Below are 22,861 nucleotides of genomic sequence, written 5' to 3' on the forward strand. Positions count from 1 at the left end.
TCGGGTCTCAAACTATCTCCATAACAAATTTCATCAAAATACTTAAGGTAGTTTTAAGTTTATTGCATTGACAGGCAGACCGATGTGGCGGGGAACTTTGTTTTAAAATAATTCATGTATTTTTTTGAAGTTTTCAAGAGGAACAATTCCGTCCTATGTAACTTTAACCGTTTACGCAGCACACGTTACGGAAGCTCTAAGAAGGATTAGGTAAATTTTCCCCGTTTTTACAACAATTGTTTTTGATGCAGCGCTCCTTTAGAGAACTAAACACATAAAAAAATCACACCCTGGAAAACTTGCAAAGTAAAAATGCACACGACATTGCTCTTATTCGATAACAATTGATAGGTACTTAACCTAATACTCATGTCTGCATTCTGGGCCCCTATGCAGTTATAATACATACTAATAACTTTGAACTGGTAGTTAAGTACGTTAGTATTTTTTCCTTCGTCGTGTTTTTCAAAGTCGGTTTTCTTTATTACTTAATAAACGTTTGTAATTTTCACTTTATTATATTATTAAGGTCAGGGAGTCCTATTCCTTCTATAGGAGCGAATGCGTATTTTTGTTATTACGCGTGTTCTATTCGAAGGACAGCTTCGATAGCCGTATGGGTAATAGAGTAAAAAATCACCTATTACTCTATACGCCTATTAAAAATGTCCTTCCATTAGAATGCTCGTAATTGCAAAACGGTGGATATACCCCCGTAGACGGAAGATCCCCCTGACCTTACTTAAAAAGTAAATCACTTAAATATTAAATAGAGCAATAAGAACTTACTTACGAAATAATAACAATATAATAATATTCAACACACAAGAACTGTTTGTCGGAAGGAGTTCCGTTAGTATGTGCTAATAAGTCCTTCGTAGGTACTTGCCAAGTTCAGTGCAGTCTAGCATGCCCTTGAATCTTGGTCATACTTAGGTAGTAAGGTACTTACCTTGCTCTGAGATTGTCAAAAAGGCAAAAGGCATCTAACAGTTTTTAGGTAAGTAAGTACAGGTGTTTATAAATTTGTGTAATAGCCTGATGTACCTATTTTGGAAGTCCTAATACAATTAATGTATTTTGGGGTCATATCTAATGACTGAAGTGAACGGCCATCACAAAAAGATCAAAATTATTTTTTATAGCGGGGGTACTCATCTTTAGCCTTTACTAAATGTAGGTGTACTTTTAATTTTGCCACTCCAAGTCTGAGGCAAAGTTAGAGAGGGCATACTATTGTCTATACTTAAGTACAATAAGAAATTGCTTAGAAATAGATAGCGCGTAGGTATGGTTGAATTCGGGGGTGAATATCCATCAAAACCATTCCACATACTTAATATGATCTAACGAAATAGGCAACTGCTGAGTTTTCGGTTGATAGACAGACTGACATGACTAGATAACTCAGTAAAGCTGATTTTATCGCTGTTCCTATCTCAAAATGCAGGACTGGGACTTTGAAGAATGTTCGGCAAAGGATCTTTCGGCTTCCTTACATGAAAGCACACGATTACGGTAAAAGTTAGCTAAACAACTGTATGTGTACTCAAGCTTGTCGAAACACTCTGATTGTTGTTTTGGAGCCACCGTTAATGTTGAAATTACCACAATAATTTCATATTTTCGTATATCTTTTATTCGACTCTTAAAATCTTCTGTCTAGCCTTCTCACGAGTATGCGTCGCGTCCTGGATGTTTAAAAATGCTTTGAAACTAAAATAAAAATCATCCAAAATAATTAAAAAACGGTAAAATTCTCCTTTTTATTATAAAATTAATGGACCATGGACACCCGTGGACAAATTTAGAGGAACGCAATGAAAATGCTGAATAATATCTAGGTATTTTAAAGTTTTCATGAATGAAAAGATATAAAGATAGCAAAATTATACCTAATTTTTTGAAATAATTACACATTTTTATTGTATTTTGAATATGAGGCTATAAAAATCCACAATTACATTCATTTATAATACTTACCTACGTACGCTCAAATGTGTTCATTGTTATTGTAAATATGATGCAATTCAAAAACAATAATCTGATAAACAATTTTCTCACGCCATTTCAGTTTACTAACACAACTTTAACATAAACAAATAACGTAAGTTTTCAAATTATTTCATGTGTGTAGTCTTGATAGAGGACAAAAGCATTTTAATCTGGCCGTGGATAAAGATTTATGGTCGAGTTCTGTGTGCACTGAACCGAACATTTTAACAGACTTTATACGCCAAATAAATTATTGCTAAACAACAGACGACATGATGCCGTGTTACCAAGTGCGCTTCGGTCTTAATATGTGTCTTATTAAATTGATTAGGCTATTTAGAAGGAGCCCCGTCATTCATTATTTTTAACCGACTTCAAAAAAGGAGTAGGTTATCAATTCGACATGAATGTTTTTTTTTGTTCGTAATCGTTTATTTTTGACCACTTTTGTTCACGGCTTTGACCGTGTAAAAGACTTGAATTGACTAAAAACATGCATTTTTTAAATTTTCATCTACGTGGAAGTACATTTGTGGTAAGAGAGAGACCCGGTTTTCTAGCTTTTTATTATTCGGTTTAAATCTCAAGACAAATATAGACTAGAGTAATCGGTGCAATAATATCATAGCACCGCTTCAAAATAGATTAGATTGTGGGATTAGTTTGGATTCAAAGACTCGCCATATTCAGTACCTATATTATTATATCCTGGTTTATTTTTAATTGACTGCCTCAGTTCTGTACTTGTAAAGCGTATGCTATGCGTATATTCCGTATACCTAAGTGAAAGAGACGAAAAGTCCCCTATTAACTTACTTATATGATGTTCTGAGTTCGAATCCGGGGTCGTGCCAAAAATAAATAAATGACTTGGTTTTTTCCATCTTAAAAAATATTCAATCGCAGCTAAGAGTCAAGTGATAATTCGTGCCTCGTAAAGTACGTAAAGCCATTAGTCCTGCGCCTAATTTTTCTCCGGTCATGTCGGATTGTGGTCTCACCGGACAATATGAGGGAAGGAACAGAGAATGCGCCTGCGCACAGATTTTACGGTATACTCTCCAGCATACCAGGCTAATCTGCGTTGAGTTCTGCCGTCGTGGTCGAATTTCAGCTAAAATAGATTCATTTAATTAATTGATTGTTTAAAAAGTAACTGGAAATTAGCATGCGCGTAAGGCGTTCTATCAGAATGGCAAATCGTAGTCCACTTTGAATCCTTCCGATTAAATTGAAATAAAAAAAAACTACATCAAAACATTCCTTGATATGTTTTCTACACCGCCACTTAGAACCCCATAGGCACTTTAAGGAACAACACCTCTAAAAACCTTTGTTTTGCTTGTAGTTTTAAACCGGCGTAAAATTTTTGACAGTTTATAGCAGTAATTTTTACATTCGAACATTACCCCCTTGTACACACGATTTGTAGTTTGGACCACATGTAGCTATCTATACAAAATATTTCGTTGCATAAGTACCTGCCTAATTATCAGTAGAAATCTTCATTTGCATGAGTAAGAAAGGTTCAGCTCAACTATAAAATAAACCGCCGCAAAATTATCTGTATCCTGGCCATAATTATAGAGAAATATTTTAAATCGATTCTTCACATACTTAAAACACAGGTACCATAAATAATTCAAGCGCTTGCAAATAAAACGTGAAGTTGTTAGCGCTCTTGTTGCGCAACCTAGTGCAATAAACTAAATTGATATGTCAAATAATTTCTACTAAAAGGACAAAAGGGTAAATAATCATTCGCCTTTATTTGTTTCGGAGATATTTTTAACTACCTACCTGTGGTTGATGTCATGACGTGTTATCGTATCTATTTGCAATCGACTTTAGAGTGCCATCTATTTTCGTTTAATGTCTAAATATAATTGAATCACAGAATAAGCCCTTGAATTGTGGCAATTCCCTAGATATACTGTAGGCACTTGCAGCAATTGTTAGGCAATACCTATATTAGGTACTCGTATACTAAAGTATAGTTTTTATTCCCAATATTTTTACAGATGACCATTCGCTGGGGTATCGTTACTGCTGGAAAGATCAGCAATGACTTCGTCAACGCATTCAATACTTATCCCGATAAAGGCGACCAAGTCATCGTCGCAGTAGCGGCTCGTAATAAGGATAGGGCTGCAGAGTTTGCAAAAAATCCACAACATCGAAAAAGTTTTTGACTCATATCAACTATTAGCGGTCTGTGATGACATTGGTAAGTACAGTGGGATTTTTATTATCGTAAAAGTTAAAACAATGAATGAGCAAGTAATTTTCATGCGATGTTAGGCAATGAGCATCCACAATACCAGAAACCATGATCAAACATAGGGTACCTACGTAGTTCGACACGTCATGCTTGTCATCATGAAAAGTACCAATAACACATTCTGAGTAAATGTTAGCATCATTTTGTCAGGAAACCATTAAGTGTTGAAAGTTTAACCTGTTTCCTCCATAACGTTTTTTTTGTAGGTAATCGTTATTGTTATAAGGGTTAATCCTCGAATATTGCTGATTACTCAAAATAAATATAAGAAGAGTATTTTTTTAAGCGACAACCTAATTGTAAACCGGTTTGCACTTGTTTAACCTAATCCGAAACATTTACTCGGGTTAAATCTCTAAAAGAACGATCCTTTCTGTTATTAATTTGTTAGGATTTTCGCATAAAAAGAATTAAAACATTATTCTTATTTAATTACATTTCATATCGCATAGATTAAACCAAGCAGTATCAATTAAAAAATAAATGATATCTAGAAATAAATGTCGGCTTAGGATCATTAAATTATTTATTACTATGTTTTTACAGATGTTGCATATATAGGAGCACTCAATCCCGACCATTATGAGCTGACCAAGATGTTTCTAGAAAACGGAAAGCATGTGCTTTGTGAAAAGCCAATGTGTTTGAACTACAAGCAAGTAGCCAGTTTGGTTAAAATAGCAAAGAGTAAGAAACTCTTCTTGATGGAGGCGGTATGGTCACGATTTGCCCCTGCATACCTAGCTTTAGAGGAAGACATAAAGTCTGGGAAACTTGGTGAAGTTAAATTCGTTGAAGTCAACTTCGGCGTGCCTATAGAAAAATCGGAAAGAGTAAGGTAACAATGTCAAGACTTTTTATTTTCAGTTTTGAATATTTATGTAATATCTAATTTCCTACCCAGTAACTTGCTTGTCAACCATAATACGCAATGTACTAAATTCAGCGTTTATTAAAGTCATTAAGAAGGTATGTCTCCAATTGCGCGGTCGATGCTCCATCAGACAGAGACCATATTAGTTAAATGAAATAGGAATATCAAATATCGTAGGTACGTTCCAAAATATTCCATGGATGATGGAAGTTTATTGAATTACCATTGTGTTATTCCATATAGGATCGTGACGGCACGCGTACTTGTCTACATTAACGTAGATATCAATTTGATCGATAAATTAAGAACTATGAACGCCATAGAGATCGTGTTTCATGGAGTATTATTGGATAAAATAAGTCAATTAGATAATTGTGACGTATCGTTTTGGATCTAGGTATCCTAAGCTCAGGCAATGCGTTCCCTAATAGGAAGTTTATTTGAAACATAAATGTGACATGGCTGAAATAAAAAATATATATGTTTTTAGTAAAAAGGAACTCGGCGGTAGCGCTCTTTTGGACATAGGCATATACACACTGCAGTTCGCTCAATTCATTTTTAAAGACAAGCCTAAGAAAGTCACAGCAGTTGGAGATTTAAACGAGGATGGCGTGGATGAGGTCGATACTGTCATTTTAGAGTATGATGGAGGCAGGCGCGCTGTCCTTAATATGCATACTAAAGTCAAGTTGTGGAACAAAGCTACCGTCGTTGGAACTAAAGGCCGGGCTACGGTAAGGTCTATTTAATTTTTATTTTGTAGTGACAACACTAGGCCAATAGTTTATCGCTGATCTTTTGGAATCAAAAGCGCAGACGCTTTTTCTAAAATAATGTTTATGAGATCGATAATGTTTGGGAAGGTTCTTTTTTACTCGTAAAGTAAACAGTTTTAAAGGTTCTATTTGACACCTCATTCAGGGGTATTTTGCAACATGGGCTCGTAGATAATTGAACGTGCGCTTATTGGTGGCGAAACAATCTAGGCAACGATAATTTATTATAATTAAACTTGTCATTTTGCAAGTCTTCGATAACTCATTCGATTACATAAAATTTTTCGTTAAATTATGCTGATTCAGTCAGTCCATAGCTAGACGGCAAAGGTTTTCGAGGTACAGCGTCTGTCTATTTTAAAATACTTATGATTTCTTACAATATATATTAATCATACTTAAATTTATACTTGCATATTCGTATTATAGAATATACCTTTAACTATTTAAAACATTAAACTGAGAGCCTAATGAGCTTATGTCTGGATCACCTAACGGTAATGGTCTTAATTCAACAATCTTGAACAATCGGGGAAATGAACCAATCGGATTAAATTTTGATTACTATTACTTAAGGCGATACCTCAAGGTCCATTTTCATACATTTTGTTTCGCCTTTAATCTGGGTAACTAAACAAGTATTGGCAAGTAAAGAATTTAAATTCACGTCTAGTTAGTGATTAGTTTATTTTCGAGATAGATCTGGAGATAAGAATCGGGATTGCTTTAAGCCGCGCGTCGTTAAAAAATTACATAGAACTGTTTACTATAGTTTAATCATGTGTTTACTGCTTTTTTTTTTAAGGTTCAAGAGCCCTTCCACTTTCCTAATACATTGATTGATGTTGACGGAAAGGAGAAACAATTTTCACTACATACATCAAGCCTGCCATACAACTTTGCAAACAGTGCTGGACTAGTTTACCAAGCCCTCGAAGTTGAAAGATGCATACGAGAAGGTTAACAATTTTTGATTCTTATCATTTTAGTTGTTAAAACAATGATATTCGTATTTCAAATTTAAATATGACAATATTTTATGTAGGTATTGATGAAGTTACTACTTGAGTTATCACTGTTCGTTGTAATTTTGCGATGTAATATATTTTACAGGTTTACTGGAGTCGCCTCGCATGACACATAATGACAGCCTTATTCTGGCAAAACTGGAAGATACTATTCGAAAACAAGTGGGCGTTCATTACGATGCCGATGATCAAGAATACCCTTAGTTTGAATTCTTTGCTAGCTTACAAATGGGGTCGAGTGATTGAAATAAAACCTTTGTATATTTGTAAGAAGTAATTTTTTAATAATACATTGGTTTAAAATTACTGGAACATTATTGCAAAGTCATAGATATAATAATATTATACATATGTTGTGTATCAGTTCTAATCTGCTAAATCGTATTGTCTAAAGTACCGACCTACTAAACATATAAAAATATTCAACGGTCCAACTGCAGTTTTTGCGTTTTCATCCTCTGGATTTATCCTAGACCTGAAATAAAAAAATCATCCTTACTCATAACGTATATGATGCTGATTCAGTGACTGAATAATGCATGGGTATTTGGATATTCCCACGTTGCTGTTGTTCCCACGATAATACCAACTACCTACCATCACAATCAAGGAAAACTATGGACTAAAATGTATTTGTTTTTAATAGGTCTAGTCATTTGAGGATATGTGAAGTGCGGATGTATATATGAGTTTTAATCTCAAGTATTATTATAGTGGAAAACTTATGTTCTTGTGTCACATTGAGCGACAATATAAAAAAAATATTGTCATTATTTTTTGCCATTATAAAAGTTAACTAGGTAGATTTTCTAAAGAATATGAAAATTTAATTTTATATTTTTATTTTGAATATTTAAACCTGTTCATAAGAAAATTATGAAGTTCCGTCATATTTTATGTTAGCTATTTTTCTTATCAAATGTGTGGAAGTTGACATAGGAAAATAAGGAAAAGTAGGCCATGCACTCGAATGCCGCATGCATTTAAATATTAAATAGGTGCTTCCTCTTCATTATGATGTCTATTACTTTTATAATAATCTATACTGTAATGTCCTAATTTCTTTTACAGTTTCATTTTTATTTTAGAGCTTTGGGAAGTAAGTTTTTTAGTCAAAGTTAAAAAGAAAACATACAAGAAAGCAGGAAGCAATAAAATATCTATGAATTATACATGACACATATTGATAACAATATGCAACAAATTATGTTACTAAGATTGCAGTATGCGTCAAGTACTTATAAAGCATGATATCTATTTTTGCTGACAGGTGGCACATCTTTTACAGGAATTGAGTTTATGAATTATGGATATGTAGATGTTTAATTGCCATTGCTTTATTTAATTTTTGTGCCATCAAGCCACAATATAAGCATTATCATGCTCTATTTTAAAGATATTGTGGGCCATTTAATTGTTACTAGGACTCTTGAAACTTAGCATGTTGCATCATAGGGTGATGAATGCATGACTTGCCACATATTCCAATACTCAGTGTGGTTTATTGTGTAGGTGCAGTATTTAAAACCTACCTCAGGTTTTTTTACTTGCAAATAGCATGACATACCTACCTAGCTTGTTTTTAGAATGTTATTTGTAGTATATAGGTATATTTTGTTTCCCCTTTGCTATATGCATCAACACAAACTAAAAAAAAACAGCTAATGTGGATAACACAGTACTGGGGAATTTAACCTTAGTATCCTAAATATCAAAATCTATTATCTATTTACATTAACCTCTTCTGCTTTTCACGATAGTATAGATTACTTCAATTGTTTTCAATTACTCTTGAGAATATTATATACTTACTTACTGATTTAGAAAACAAAAAATTACATAGTTGACTTTTTGCATAGAAATTATTTTGTTAGTAAAATGATTATATATTTATATACCTGCATTTACAAAATGTGTTATATGTATTATTTTACTGTACTACTTTGGGAACACAAATGGTGTTAAGGGTTGAACTAAAAATCAATATAATATTACCTAATTTCTGCACACTTTCTAGCTAAATTTCGTAATATACTTGTGGTGTCTGAAAGAAGTGGTTGCCTTGTACATGCTAAGAATGCATATATCCATTGTCCTGAAATAGACAAATACAAATATATTTTTTATTACCATATTGTTTTTTACACTGGCATGCCAATAAAATCACTTTAATATGTAAAAATATTGTTGAAATTACCTATTTTATGATCTATTGTGTCGCCTGGGGTTGTTTTCTCAATAATAACTGAAAGTGCTTCTAAACCATCATCCAAAAGAGTGTGGTTTAAACCAAGAACACAAGACAAAGTTGGCTCTTTTTAGCAAAGAAGTCCTTCCATCCCACTATACTGTTTTCACATATTTCTACCTTTTCAAGTTTGTTTGGCCACATAGACTTTTTAGCTAGTAATCGTGATATATACATGCGGACATCTGAAAAGTCTGCAACTTGAATATTTTGCCATTCTATTGTTGGTTTGAACTGTTCTGGCGCTTCTGCATGTGGCAACTGGAACCATACAAATGAAATATAATTTAAACTATTATTACTCGAATTTGTCGAAATCAAATAAAAAAAAAACGATGGCAGCCACAATATAAAAAAAGAAGTAATTTAATTGAAAAAAATATTGCTAGCGTGTTATTTAACTTGAGAGAATTTAAATGCTTCCAGGGATTTCTTCAGGTAACAGTGAAATTAGTGAGCAGAATAACTATATTAAACTTATTTTTTAGATCTATAGTTAATCTAGTGAAGCCTGTCGCCATATTGAGAAACATTCTAATTCCAAGCAATTTAATAGTACCTGTGCATTAACATAGAATCTGTAACTTCACACATTTTTATTGTGTATAAATTTATACAAACCCGGAGGATATCACTTGTTTTACAACTCACTTAATATTATGAAAGTATTGTATCAACAAGGCATTGTAAAAACAACACTGGGTTTGCAGAAATTTTGCTCTATTTGAGGTTTCTTACTATATAATTACTCACCTCCTTTACAAAACACGATTGATTTTTAGCAAATTTTGAAAAGTCTTTATCGCATTTTGTCACAGTGGATATATTCTTACGCTCCTGAATGACTTTAAGAAGGTACTCCTCACCATTCGTTGGGACTTCTTTGAGTTGCACGTCAGAACTAATTTGAAAACATGGTGATGATAAATTGTCAGATTCTTCGTTTTTATGATCTTTATAAATACATTTCTTCACTGACATGATTCCATATAAAATAATAATTAATTTTGAAGTTCTCCTTTATTTACCTAAGTTGGATTTTCTCAAGTTATTCTTTGCTATTTGACATAAATTTTTTTTAAATTTGCCTGTTATATTGGCAAGGCAAAAGATTCTAGCCCATACAGCCTTGTCATAAGTTGTTTAAAAACGGTGTTTTATTTGACAGAAATTATAGGTAACCAAGTTAATTATATATATCGTTCAATTCTAAAGAAATACGATTTTGATATATTAGTTTTTTTCATTTACATAAATATTACACTTAAAATGAACGCTTTCGAAATATAAATGTTGATACATTGGAACGAACCCTCTAAATAAGTGGTCTAAATTTTTGATTAAAACGTAGTGGAAAAATTGAGAAAAAGGCGGGAAACTGTGAATAAGCAAAGGCGCCCTTTTTGAATTATTTATTTAAAAAAAAGCTTTTCTAGTATATTTTGTACATTAGCCTTCACATATTTATTAAATAAGTGTCTACATAAATAGTTAGCCCATCAAAATGGGCAGGAAGAGACGGAGAAAAGATGAACTTGAACCTCCGGATCCAGACCTATCGAGCTTCGGATCTTCAGACACGGATTCGTCGGAGTCTCTTGGAGCTGCAGGATCAAAACATAAAGATCCCAAAGACAAATATAAAATATACAAGGTAAAAGGGTACACACGTAAGTATCCCGAGGATACAAATCAAACCGAACTAATAGTCTTCCTTAACCACCTGGACGAGAACAAAGTATTCAGTGATAGGGATCGCATGGCCCTTTCAAAAGGTATACGGGAGCATGGAGTATCAGGTGTTATGCATTTGCGCTCCATCAATAAGTACAAGGTTGGAATAACATTTGATTTGCCTAACAATGCTAACATGTTCATACAAAATAAAATTGCTCGACCAACCGTCTCTGAACGCTACTATACCCGCTAGAGATACAGAGGTCACTGGAGTTCTCACTTCGGTTCCTATTGATATGTCCAATAAACAGGTCTTTTCGTTGATTGGTAGTTCCAAAAAACGTAGTGCAGGTCAGGCGCTTTATGCGCAGGGTGAAAGGGAACGACGGTGTGGTAAAATTTATTCCGACCCAGGCAGTGGCTGTAACCTTCGCCTCCACCATCCTCCCTAACTACATATATCTTGACTCGTGGCGACACGAGGTAAGTAAATATATTCCTCCCGCTAAGCAATGCCTTAAATGTTTGAAATATGGACATATTGCTAAATTCTGCCGTAATGCAGAAGTATGTTCGATTTGTACATTAAATCACAATTTTAAAATTGCCAAATTGACTCTAAAGATGCCACATGTGTCAACTGTAAAGGCAATCACGTTGCTATTTCGTCGACATGTCCAATAAAAAACAAAGGTTGAAGAAAATAAAATAAAATCTAGAAATGCCACATATTCAGAACTTTTTGACTCCAATGCATTTCCAGCTCTTTCTGCTCGTACTTTAGATACGCAAATTAATAATTTAATGAAATCGGATACATTTATAAGCACATTAGTTGAAACAATTATTAAAATAATAAGTAATAAAGATGCCCCTATTAATTCTACTTCCATTAAAGAAGTTTTAAAAGCAACGCTAAGTAATAAATTCCCTTCATCTTCATAATGGATTTATCAACTTTAAATATAATACAATGGAATGCCCAAAGTCTGAATAGTAACAAACATATATTTATTAATTTTCTTTATACACACAATATTCATATTGCTATAATCAGTGAAACTTGGTTAAAACCTGAACAAAATTTTAAAATTAAAAATTACAATGTTGAAAGGAATGATTGTGGTAACAAACACAATGGTGTTGCAATTATAATACATAAAAGCATTATTTATTCTAGAATTAACACCTATTTCGATAATTCCTTACAAAATGTATGTGTGAAAATAACAGTTAATAATAAAGATATATGTATAGTTAGTTTCTATAGTCCTTTAAACTCTAACCCAGTCTTCAGCAAAACAATTTTGATACATTGGTTAAGTCTATTCCTAGTCCTTTCATATTTGCGGGCGATTTTAACGCTCATCACACTTGTTGGGGCTGTGGTTCCGACAGCCCGCGTGGTCGAAATATTCTAGAGGTTATTGAGGATAATAATTTGGTTCTCCTTAATGATGGGCAAGCAACGACTATCGGTTCTCCAACATGGCGACCCAATGCTTTGGATTTATCATTGGTATCTTCATCACTGGCTCTCAACTGTGACTGGTCTGTACATGATTGTCCTCTTGGTACTAGTTATCATATTCCTATAATCATAAAAGTAATGATTAGTCAAGCTAACATTCACACTCAAGGAAATTGTTTTAATGCTGTACATTTGCCCATTTACCCAAATTACAAACTGGTGGATTGGCAAATGTATAGAAAACAAGTTGATGTTTTATTAGTAGATTTTGTAATAGATGATACAACTCCTCTTGACTCATATCTCCTTTTTTGCAAAATTTTGCGCACTGCAGCTGCGAATTCTATTCCCAATTGTAATAGATCATATTTGTATGAGAACTCAAATATTACAACTCATTCATGTCAGAGAAACAATAGGAAAAGCCCTACACTTCCGTGGTGGAATCAAAAGTGTACACAGGCTGTATCAAATTTCAAAACTGCATATATATCTTTCAAGAATAATCCCACACAGGAAACTTATTTACAGTTCAAAAGGCTTAGAGCAGTTAAAAACTAACTTTAAAAATAGAAAGGCGAAAAAGTTGGTTCTCTCTTTGTGAAACCTTTAATAGATGCACACCATTGTCTATCATATGGAAATTTATGCGAAAATTTAATAAAACCTATAATTTTAATAATCATGAAGATGACTTATGGGTATCTGATTTTTAAAGAAATATACTCGGACTCTGTACAATATAACTCAGAATTACTTTTACCAATAATGTAAATACCAACAATAGCTTTCTCCTCAATCCTTTTACGATAAAAGAACTCATATCAGCCATCTCATCTCGTAGAGATTCTGCTTATGGTCTCGACGGAATGTCATATATTTTATTCAAAAAGCTCAGTGTTACAAGTTTAGAGATATTTTTACAAATCTTGAATCTTCTTTGGGATAATAACATAATACCACAAGACTGGAAAATGGATTGCCTTGTACCAATTTTAAAACCTGATAAGCCAAAGTTACACCCCGATTCTTATCGCCCTATAGCACTTACTTCTTGTGTTGGTAAATTATTTGAACAATTGCTTAAACATCGTTTAGAGTTCTATGTAGAAAAATATAATATATTACCTTCCAATCAATTTGGTTTTCGTAGAAATCGTTCTGCTAGAGAAAGCGTTTGCCAGTTACAGCTGGATATACAAAACTCTATATCCATAAATTGAAAACTTGGTCGGTGTATTCTTTGACATCGCAGGTGCTTTTAATAGTGTAAACATAGATATTCTATGCCTTGAGTTATTACAAATAGGGATTCCTGAAAAAATTATAAAGTGGATTAAAAATTTCTTAATGAACAGAGAAGTATTTACTAAATTTAATAGACACCTTTATGGTCCTAGACTTTCGTCAAAAGGAGTTTGTCAAGGGGTATATTGTCGCCTTTAATATTCATATTGTATATCCGTAGACTAAATCTAATATTGGGCCCTTATGTTAAAAATTTACAATTCGCAGATGATTTGGTTGTTTATACATCTGGAACTAATGTATCACAAGTGGTTTCAACAATTAATGATGCATTAGCAAAATTGTACAACTATTTTTCTTACCTTGATCTCAGTGTGAATCCATCCAAGTCTAAAGTTATTGTATTTGGTAAACATTGTCACAGTACACCTGCTGTGCAATATAATAATTGTTTGTTACCCACTACATCTGAAGTGAAATTTTTGGGTGTCCATATTTCATATAATTTATCCTGGAATAATTATTTAAAACATATAATTAATAAGGCAAATAAAGCATGTAACATTTTAAAGTCCTTGTCTGGTTCATATTGGGGTTCTGACCCCAAAATTTTGTTGTTATTGTACAAATCGTTAGTTCGTAGTCATTTTGAATATGGTTTTATTGCTTTGCTGCAGATGCTAGAATTGTAAATAGTTTAGATGTTTTGCAAAACAAGTGTTTGCGTATTATTACCGGGGCATTCAGAAGCACTCCCATAAATGCAATGCAAATAGAATGTAATGTCCCACCATTAAGTATTCGATTTAATTACTTGAAAGAAAGATTCATATTAAAACTTTTTAGTGTAACTAATAATAATCTTTTGGCCAACTTGTTGCATTCTGTTACTCAATTCTCCCTAAACCAATTTATATTTTACAAGGTCTTCAAGAGTTCATGAGCTTTATTAAAAACATGAACATTTATCAATCAAAACACATTTTGCCTTGCTATGAAGGATCTTACATTAGTAAGTTTCCATCTATTGATATAATTTTAAATCAAAAAAGGACCTGCCCTCGAAAGAAGAAGTAATCAATATGCTTTTAAAATTTTCAGACCATAAATTTATATATACTGATGGCTCCAAAAATGATAGGGCTGTGTCTTTTGCCATATATGAGCCCTCATCAAATATAGGCATCGGTAAAAAATTGATAAAGCTGCTAGTATCTTCACAGCTGAAGCTGTCGCCATTTTCAGTGCTTTAAAACACATAACAATTGTAATTCTGACCATACTAAATGGATAATAGTTAGTGATAGCAGGAGTGTATTAGAAAACCTTGCAAATAATCAATTTCATGCTAACACTAATTATGTCATTTATTTAATAAAAGAACTATGGGTCGAACTGTCCAAATTAGAAATAGTAGTTCGTTTTGTTTGGGTTCCTTCACATATTGGCGTCATAGGAAATGAAAGGGCAGATTACCTGGCCAAAAATTGTTGAGTTACAAGAATTAATTCCTAATTCCAATATTGATATGACTGTATCCATACCACACACAGACGCTGTTAGTTTCTTAAAACAGCGTATGTGTCAAGCATGGGGAGACATTCATATCAATACACACACCTATGAAAATAAAGGAAACTGGTTTGCTAGTATGGATGTCCAAATAAACTCCACTCCTTGGTTTTGCAAGAAAAATAATTTTATCAATAGAAAATTTTATTCAATTATTTGTCGTATGCGTTTTGGTCATTATAGATTAAATTGTCATCTTCATCGTATTAAAATGGCTAATTCTCCCTATTGCGAATATTGTCAATCACAAAAAATTCAATCACTACATCACATTTTCTTCGAATGTTCATCTTTCAACATTCAGCGCCTTGTGTTGGCGGATGAGCTTTTAAAATCTATAAGAAGCCTAACCGGGTCCCGCAATGTTTAAAAGAGTTGCTTAAGAATGCCTCAACTTATGTTTACTTGTATAAATTTATAAAAGACACTGTAAATGATATTTAGTTGTTTTTTGTTTGTTTCGTTGAAATTTCTATTACGTAGTAATATTGTAAATATTGTTATTAAGTCTTACTTGTTAACTATTTTACAGGATATTGGTTTCAGACATATATTATAAAATGTATTATAATCAGTTCTTTAACAGCTGAGTCTGACAGATAATATCTGCCATTGATTATATTTGAACTTAGAGGAAGTACTTACTCTAAGTTTTGAAATTTTGAAGCACGCTCAATACATGGAGCAAAGAGCAAATAGTGGAATTGCAAATTCTATATCTCAATGAAGCTTTAAATTAAGAAGAGGATAGTAAAACATATTTTACGGATAGTATGAAACATATTCACTGACGAGGAAAATCGTACTGAATTGATATTTACTCTGGATTTGACAATTGGAAAAATGGATTATACTTTACCTGGAATTGACTATACTTACGAAAACTACTAATTGGAATACTTACGAAAGACAATATATTAAGAATTTAAATTTGAAGAAAAGAAATACGTAAGACTAGGCAGTATGGTCGTAAGACTATAGCCTGTCCTATAAGGACGAATTATAAAAAAAAAAAAAAAATTAAAACGTAGTGATTATATTTTCTTTGATTATTTTGACCAATCAAAGAGAATACAAATACTACGTTGACCAATTTTGACTGAGGTTTTGAGAATAACGCAAATTAATTTTGTGTGATTACCTACTTTTTCCATATATAATTCTCTTTAAAACCTACTAGTCAGCAGCTAGTTTATTGGTCTCTGCTAGTCAGTTGCAAACCATATAATACACACAATATAATGTTTTTCGGACTGCGCCTTTATAACTAACATAAATTGTAGCAGGGAATGTTTTTGTAATGTCTACTTCAAGCAACATTTCCCAATCTACATACTCACCATCGGAACCCGAAACTCCTCAAGTAATAATTTTATTTATTATTAAATATAAATATTAGTCATTAAATATTTATTTCATGTGACACAACGTCTAATGGTATAACTAGAATAATTCTGGTATAATTGCTTGACTGTTCAACCAAATTATATTTTTAGGGCACAACCCAAAGTAGAATTCAAAACTTTGATCAATCACTAAGTCATGCAGATATTGGACACAGCATTGAACAATCAGTGAAGAGTGCACAGAAGGAGGATCACCAGAAAAGGATTCAGTTGCTGAGAAAAGAACTTGACTATTTAAAATCCACTGAATGGGAATTTGAATATGAGAAGGGTTTCGCCCAATAAAGTTTACAATGTTTTCCTACATTACTTCAATTTTTAGCTACATTTTTGGTAAACAGGAAGAGAATGATGATGATGATGATGAAAGGGAGGAATTCCTTGCTGACCAGCTTATGAATTTAGATTTTGTGGATGAAAATCGTTTTGATAAATTACTTGAACCTAAGGAAATACCAAAAACTGCTAATTGCTTTCAAAGAACAGGTACATTACGCTTATTGTTTTTCCTTGGGTTTTAAATTTTATTACAATTTTTTATATGAGTCAAGGACGCGTAACTTGTGACTTGCAAAGCCTACATTAAAAAAAAATAATTTTTTTTTATATTTTTTTCAGGTGTAGTAACTTATCTAGATACTGATCACATTCTGATTGATGGATCCCTATATTTCAGTTTAGAATCATGCTCAATAAGCATAACGCTGAATGACAAAGTGTTATATCTTGGATACAAGGATGAAAATGATTCAATTATAGTTGTGAGAATTCTAGAATGTCATGGAACATATTGGGGGGATGGAGATATCAAAGATGATGCAGAAGAAAGTAGTTATGACATTATTGAACATGTTGTAATAGGAGAAGTGGAGGCTAGACTAGATAGATGGGTTTACATGAAAGATAATGATTTAAAATTTAACCTGGATGATGTAACTGCTTCATTTGTTCCTATCAAAGGGGACTGGCTGGAATTAAAATGCAATGTGCAGTGGGATGAGCAAAAGCCACATGATATTGCTGCAGCGCAGGTGCTTATAATAATATCCATTATTTTAAAAATTTACTTTCAGTACTGTTTGATTACCAAAACATGTTTTAAATTGATTTTCTTATGTATTTAGGTATTACAAATTTTATCAGTCAAACCACTTCGAAAGCAAATAAAATCCGTAACAGTCACTGAATGGTCGGGGTGAAAGTGGCACATGTGATCGCCAGATTTACTTCAACAAACAAAGCATACAGGATGGCACACAACCACAGGCTGGATCTCGGGTATTGTATTGATTCATTTTTTTTGCATTAAAAGATTATAATATGTCATTAAGATAAGTATCATCAGGCACCAATGTCACCCAATGTGAACATGTATTTACACTTCCAATTGAAATTTTGGGTATATTGTTAACCTTTAAAACAGTTTCCCAGACTTATGTGTCAGGCCTACTTTTATTAACTAAATATATTCAGAACTTCTACCCCACAAAAGTTTGAAAGTGTGAAATCAGTGGGGGAATGTTTGGTGTGATTGGTGGCCAGTGTTGTTCCATTGCACAATACAGAAAAATGAATGCACATTATATTATTCATTTGTGTTGTAAAAATTGATAACTGAAAATTTGTTGTTTTGAATTACATTACAATATTTATTTCTGGGCTTGCAGGTATATGTAGAGGCAATTGAGAGTAACCAAGGGCTTTGTGTATGGAGGGCTATAAAATTGATAACATTAGAGCTGAATCATATTGCAAACCCAATGCCTAAACAGGATGAAACAGATTTAATATTGGAAGATGAACTAAATATTGCAGCAACACATACTTTAAAATTTAATAATGTTGATATTAATGAGACTGCAACAATAGATTTGGCTATAACCAATAATAGCGATCAATATTACGTCATAAATAAATGGATACTACTCAGTAAGAAAAGGGATTCTCAAGTTAGTGTAAGCCCCATATTGGCAAGACCAAGAAAATTATATCCAAAACAGACATTTACTTTTACAATTACATGCCTCCCAAAATTTTTAGGCAATACAAGAGAACAAATGATTGTCATGTTCAGAGGATTTCAGATAAAAAGATTCATAGAGATAAATATTGTAAATAAAACATTTTCAAATCAAAATTCAATCAACTTTGTTAATATCAAATCAGAACATGACAAAATAGAAAGTATGAAAAAAATTCGCAATAGCGAAAATTCATTTATACCTGGAGTAAGAACTGTTAAGCCTCCAGCTTTTGTACCTGTACCGGGTTGGACAATTTAATATCCCGCAAAAATTTGGTCAGTTGTCCTAGGAGATTCAGAACAAACAGTTTATTCTTCAGAATATGACAAAATCATAAGCAGAATTGAGTGTCACCTACCCTTGTTTGACAAAACATTTGAGTATTGGTAATTATATTGATAGATGGCATACCTTATTATACATTGAGGAGATTCAAAATAACATTAATATGAGAGCTTATGACATACCAAAAGCATTTTTGATTAGGTGCCAAGAATATCTGGGCCTTGAAATTAAGGGTCTGTCTGAGAAACGACCATCTTTGATCCAAGGGGATAGAGTAATAGTCAAAGATGTTTGGAACCCTAATGCATCCAATTATGAAGGTTACATTCATGTCGTCAAGGGTGATATGGTATTAATGAAGTTTCATCAACAATTTCACGAATCTTATAGCGGGAGCGATGTATCTATTGAATTTCATTTTAGTAGAATGTCTTATAGAAGAGCGCATCAAGCGATCAATTTAGCTCTTTCCAATTTGGGGGTAGATGTATTATTTCCATCTCGTGTTTTATCTCGAACGCCACAGCTTACACGTGAGGCATTAGACAATGTCTCATGGTTTAATAAAAATTTAAATGTGGAACAAAAATTAGCTATTACTAACGTATTATTGGGGGAGTGTCGTCCTTTACCTTATTGTATATACGGGCCACCAGGTACAGGGAAAACAGTTACTGTGATAGAAGCAATATTACAAATATTAAGCCTCTTACCTGACAGCAGAATTCTCGTAGCCACCCCATCAAACAGTGCAGCTAATTTAGTCACGGAAAGACTTATACAATATAGCAATGTTTTTTCGGGATCTGTTGTTCGGCTCCTTGCAGCCCATTTAGTCGGTTCTGACAGTATACCCGATATCATAAGACCATTTTGTGCCACACTTGACATAGCTAGAGAAAACACAGTAAAATCGAGGCATGTTGTGGAGAATGGTATCAATTTGAACTGTCAGACCTCATTTATTGGGCGGCATCGTGTTACAATTGGAACGTGTTATAATATTGGAACGTTAGCACAGATGGGTCTTCCAAAAGGCCATTTTACCCATGTCATAGTAGACGAAGCCGGTCAAGCGACAGAACCAGAAATTATGATACCTTTAACATTCACTGACAAAGAAAATGGACAGATAATTCTAGCCGGCGATCCAATGCAGCTGGGACCAGTGATTATGTCAAGATATTGTAAAGAATTTGGCATGGACGAATCTTATTTGAGTAGGATACTCGATACATTCCCATACCAAAAAGATTTCGATGCCTATAATAATGGATATAATAATAAATTAGTAACAAGATTGATAGATAACTACAGGTCGTTGAAGGAGATTTTGACTCTGCCAAGTGCAATGTTTTACGATGCGTCTTTGGTGGAAAAAATAGAAAGGTCACAGCCCTGGATTACAGAAATGTTAAATGTTGTTTCCGAGATATTTGGTAGCAACGAAAAAGCCACTGGTGGTATTTATGTGTATGGCATAAAAGGATGTAATATGAGAGCTGAAGACAGTCCTTCTTGGTACAATCCTCAAGAGGCATCCATGCTAGCATTAACAGTTTGTAAACTCTACAAGAAAAATATAAAGCCGACAGACATTGGAGTTATAGCACCATATATAGCACAGGTATAACTAAATACTGCTTCCCTTTGTTTTCAAGGAAATTTTATTTTTAATTCAATTATAATAATGAAGGCTGCACAGTTAATAATTTCCCAGGTTGTTGCAAAACTGCATTGGTCCCCTTAGTTAATATGTACGTCCTGTATCTCTTTGAGACGTAAAGTGATTGGACAAATAGAGGGTGCGACAGTTACAAATGAGTTTGCCTTTTCAGAAAGTATATCTATACCATAATCTGAAGAGTTTGTTTGTTTGTTTGAACGCGCTAATCTCAGGAACTACCAGTCCAAACTGGAAAAATCTTTTTGCGTTGGATAGCCCTTTGTTCGTGGAGTGCTATAGGCTATATATCATCACGCTATACCCAATAGGAGCGGAGCAGTAATGACTAATCTCAGGAACTACCGGTCCAAACTGAAAAAATCTTTTTGCGTTGGATAGCCCTTTATTCGTTGATTGTTATAGGCTATATATCATCACGCTATGACCAATAGGACCGGAGCGGTAATGAAACATGTTGCAAAAACGAGAAAAATTTATTAGTTTTGAGAGATTCTAGTTGCGTGCGCTGCGTAAACGGTTAAAGTTATGTCACAATGATGTATGACGGGATTGTTCCTCTTAAAAAGTTCTACAAAAATATATTATAAAACAAAGGCCCCCGCTGCATCTGTCTGCCTGAGCGTGTTAAACTCAAAAACTACCCAACGTATTCCGATAAAATTTGGTATGAAGACAGTTTGAGACCCTGGGAAGAACATAGACTCCCGAGAAAATATATAGCGTGACTTTTATAACGAAAACTTTACCCCGAAAAACTTTATAACGCGGGCGGAGCCGCGGGCAAAAGCTAGTATTGTAATATGAATGTTTATCATAAATGAGGCGAGGTTATTCTTATAAAATAATGGTAGAAATTTTTATTAAATTTTCTTTTGTAACCTTATCAATAAACTATAAGTCCTCTCTTGACGTTAACTCAAATATTTTTTCTGCAACTCACGGTATTTAGTCTCTAAGTAATTATTTCACTCTAATGAAATGACCATACAAAGTCCTATTTCAATAATATATTTATTTTGTTTTAGATAAAGTATATTCGTATGTTGTTCGACGCAATGGGGCTGCCTCAGGCTAAAATTGGTACAGTTGAAGAATTCCAGGGACAAGAACGGCCCATTATTCTTATATCAACGGTTAGGTCAACTGAAGCGCATTTATTCGAAGACCAAAGGAATACTCTAGGTTTTGTCAAGAATCCCAAAAGACTGAATGTCGCAATTACTAGAGCGCAAGTAGCTGCAATCGTATTTTGCGATCCAACGCTGTTATCTCGAGATCCTTTGTGGCAAAGAGTAGTAAAGTATGCTGTTGAAAACGACAAATACATTGGATGCGATTTGCCCTATGAGTGTCAACAACATGGACAATAAAATATGTATTACTGTATATAATGGTATTATGTTTAATTATCCTTAATTTTTTATATATTCAGTACGCTTTTACGCCGGGATCGGTTGTCGCATTGTATGAAAATACATACATATTGCCGATTTTAATAAACAATCCCACTATTTTGTCAGATCTCAATGCAAAGACAGTAAAATTTAGAGTAAATTTTTTTTAAAGCATTGAATTTTTTTCTTCCTTGAACATTATAAATAAATTTTATATGCTTAGACGACATAATCTAAAATACTGGTAATTGTGACTTTATCGCTTTTACAATTCTGTTAATATCAGCGCTGTATTATATACTGTCCCACTGCTGGGCAAGGGTTTCCTCTACTACTGAGGAATAACACCTAGTCCACCACACTGGCCTAGTGCAGGTTGGTAGACTTCACATGCCTTTGAAATTTATTATTATGAAGAACTTCTCGGGTATGCAGGTTTCCTCACGATGTTTTCCTCCACAGTTAAAGTAAGCGATAATTTACAAAGAATACACACATAAATTTTGAAAAGTCAAGTGTGTGCCCTTGGGATTTGAATCTGCGCACATTAGTCTCGACAGTCCGTTTCACACCTTATTGGGTTATCACTGCTTTTATTCTAACAATGTCAAGTTTAAAAGCAGAAGACACGTGCTATATATAAGAAAAAATGTCTGGCAAACAAAAAAAGTAAGTAAATAAATAGGATAAAATGCAAAAATTAACGAGTTCTGAGGTAACATACATAAAAAAATGCACGTCGAATTGGTAACCTCATTCTTTTTTTGGAGTTGGTTAAAAGAAATCTTAAATAAATTAAAATTATGAATTACGATGATTTTATAATTTCCATATTATATGAAACGTCAATATCCTTTGGCTAAAAGTTTGCGCTGTCCTTGATAAAATTGGT

General features: G+C 33.4%; 3 protein-coding genes and 1 long non-coding RNA gene across 5 annotated transcripts; 2 read left to right on the forward strand and 2 right to left on the reverse strand.

Moving 5' to 3' along the window:
* The first annotated feature begins 3,954 nt into the window (after positions 1-3,954).
* On the forward strand, positions 3,955-7,388 carry LOC115443738 (trans-1,2-dihydrobenzene-1,2-diol dehydrogenase). Its single transcript, XM_037447297.1, is given in 6 exon segments — positions 3,955-4,157; positions 4,159-4,222; positions 4,823-5,114; positions 5,641-5,887; positions 6,735-6,888; positions 7,043-7,388. Coding segments are annotated over 6 exon segments (1,017 nt in total). The 5' UTR covers positions 3,955-4,016; the 3' UTR covers positions 7,162-7,388.
* Positions 7,219-10,283, reverse strand: LOC115443739 (gem-associated protein 2). Its single transcript, XM_030169273.2, is given in 5 exon segments — positions 7,219-7,432; positions 8,953-9,052; positions 9,155-9,277; positions 9,280-9,466; positions 9,959-10,283. Coding segments are annotated over 5 exon segments (747 nt in total). The 5' UTR covers positions 10,187-10,283; the 3' UTR covers positions 7,219-7,323.
* A 1,293-nt stretch (positions 10,284-11,576) lies between these two features.
* On the reverse strand, positions 11,577-16,096 carry LOC119193666. Of its 2 annotated transcripts, none has more exons than XR_005114017.1 (4): positions 16,078-16,096; positions 13,964-14,112; positions 13,482-13,668; positions 11,577-12,474 (listed from the first exon to the last, which is right to left on the reverse strand). It is a non-coding gene; the product is annotated as an uncharacterized LOC119193666 (long non-coding RNA). The 2 variants fall into 2 exon arrangements; XR_005114016.1 differs by lacking the exon at positions 16,078-16,096 and adding an exon at positions 15,688-15,804.
* Positions 16,097-18,868: 2,772 nt separating this feature from the next.
* LOC119193664 (probable RNA helicase armi) lies at positions 18,869-21,963 on the forward strand. Its single transcript, XM_037447296.1, has 2 exons — positions 18,869-20,515; positions 21,601-21,963. The coding sequence occupies exons 1-2, from the start codon at positions 19,052-19,054 to the stop codon at positions 21,943-21,945; spliced, it is 1,809 nt and encodes a 602-aa protein (XP_037303193.1). The 5' UTR covers positions 18,869-19,051; the 3' UTR covers positions 21,946-21,963.
* Positions 21,964-22,861: the final 898 nt, after the last annotated feature.

This window comes from Manduca sexta, unplaced genomic scaffold (genome assembly GCF_014839805.1).
Source record: "Manduca sexta isolate Smith_Timp_Sample1 unplaced genomic scaffold, JHU_Msex_v1.0 HiC_scaffold_872, whole genome shotgun sequence".
NCBI lineage: Eukaryota > Metazoa > Arthropoda > Insecta > Lepidoptera > Sphingidae > Manduca > Manduca sexta.

Coding starts and splice junctions, on each gene's coding strand:
- LOC119193664 (XM_037447296.1), top strand. CDS start 19,052: ATGAGAGCTTATGACATACCAAAAGCATTTTTGATTAGGTGCCAAGAA. Junction 20,516..21,600: donor TAGCACCATATATAGCACAG/GTATAACTAAAT, acceptor ATTTTGTTTTAG/ATAAAGTATATTCGTATGTT.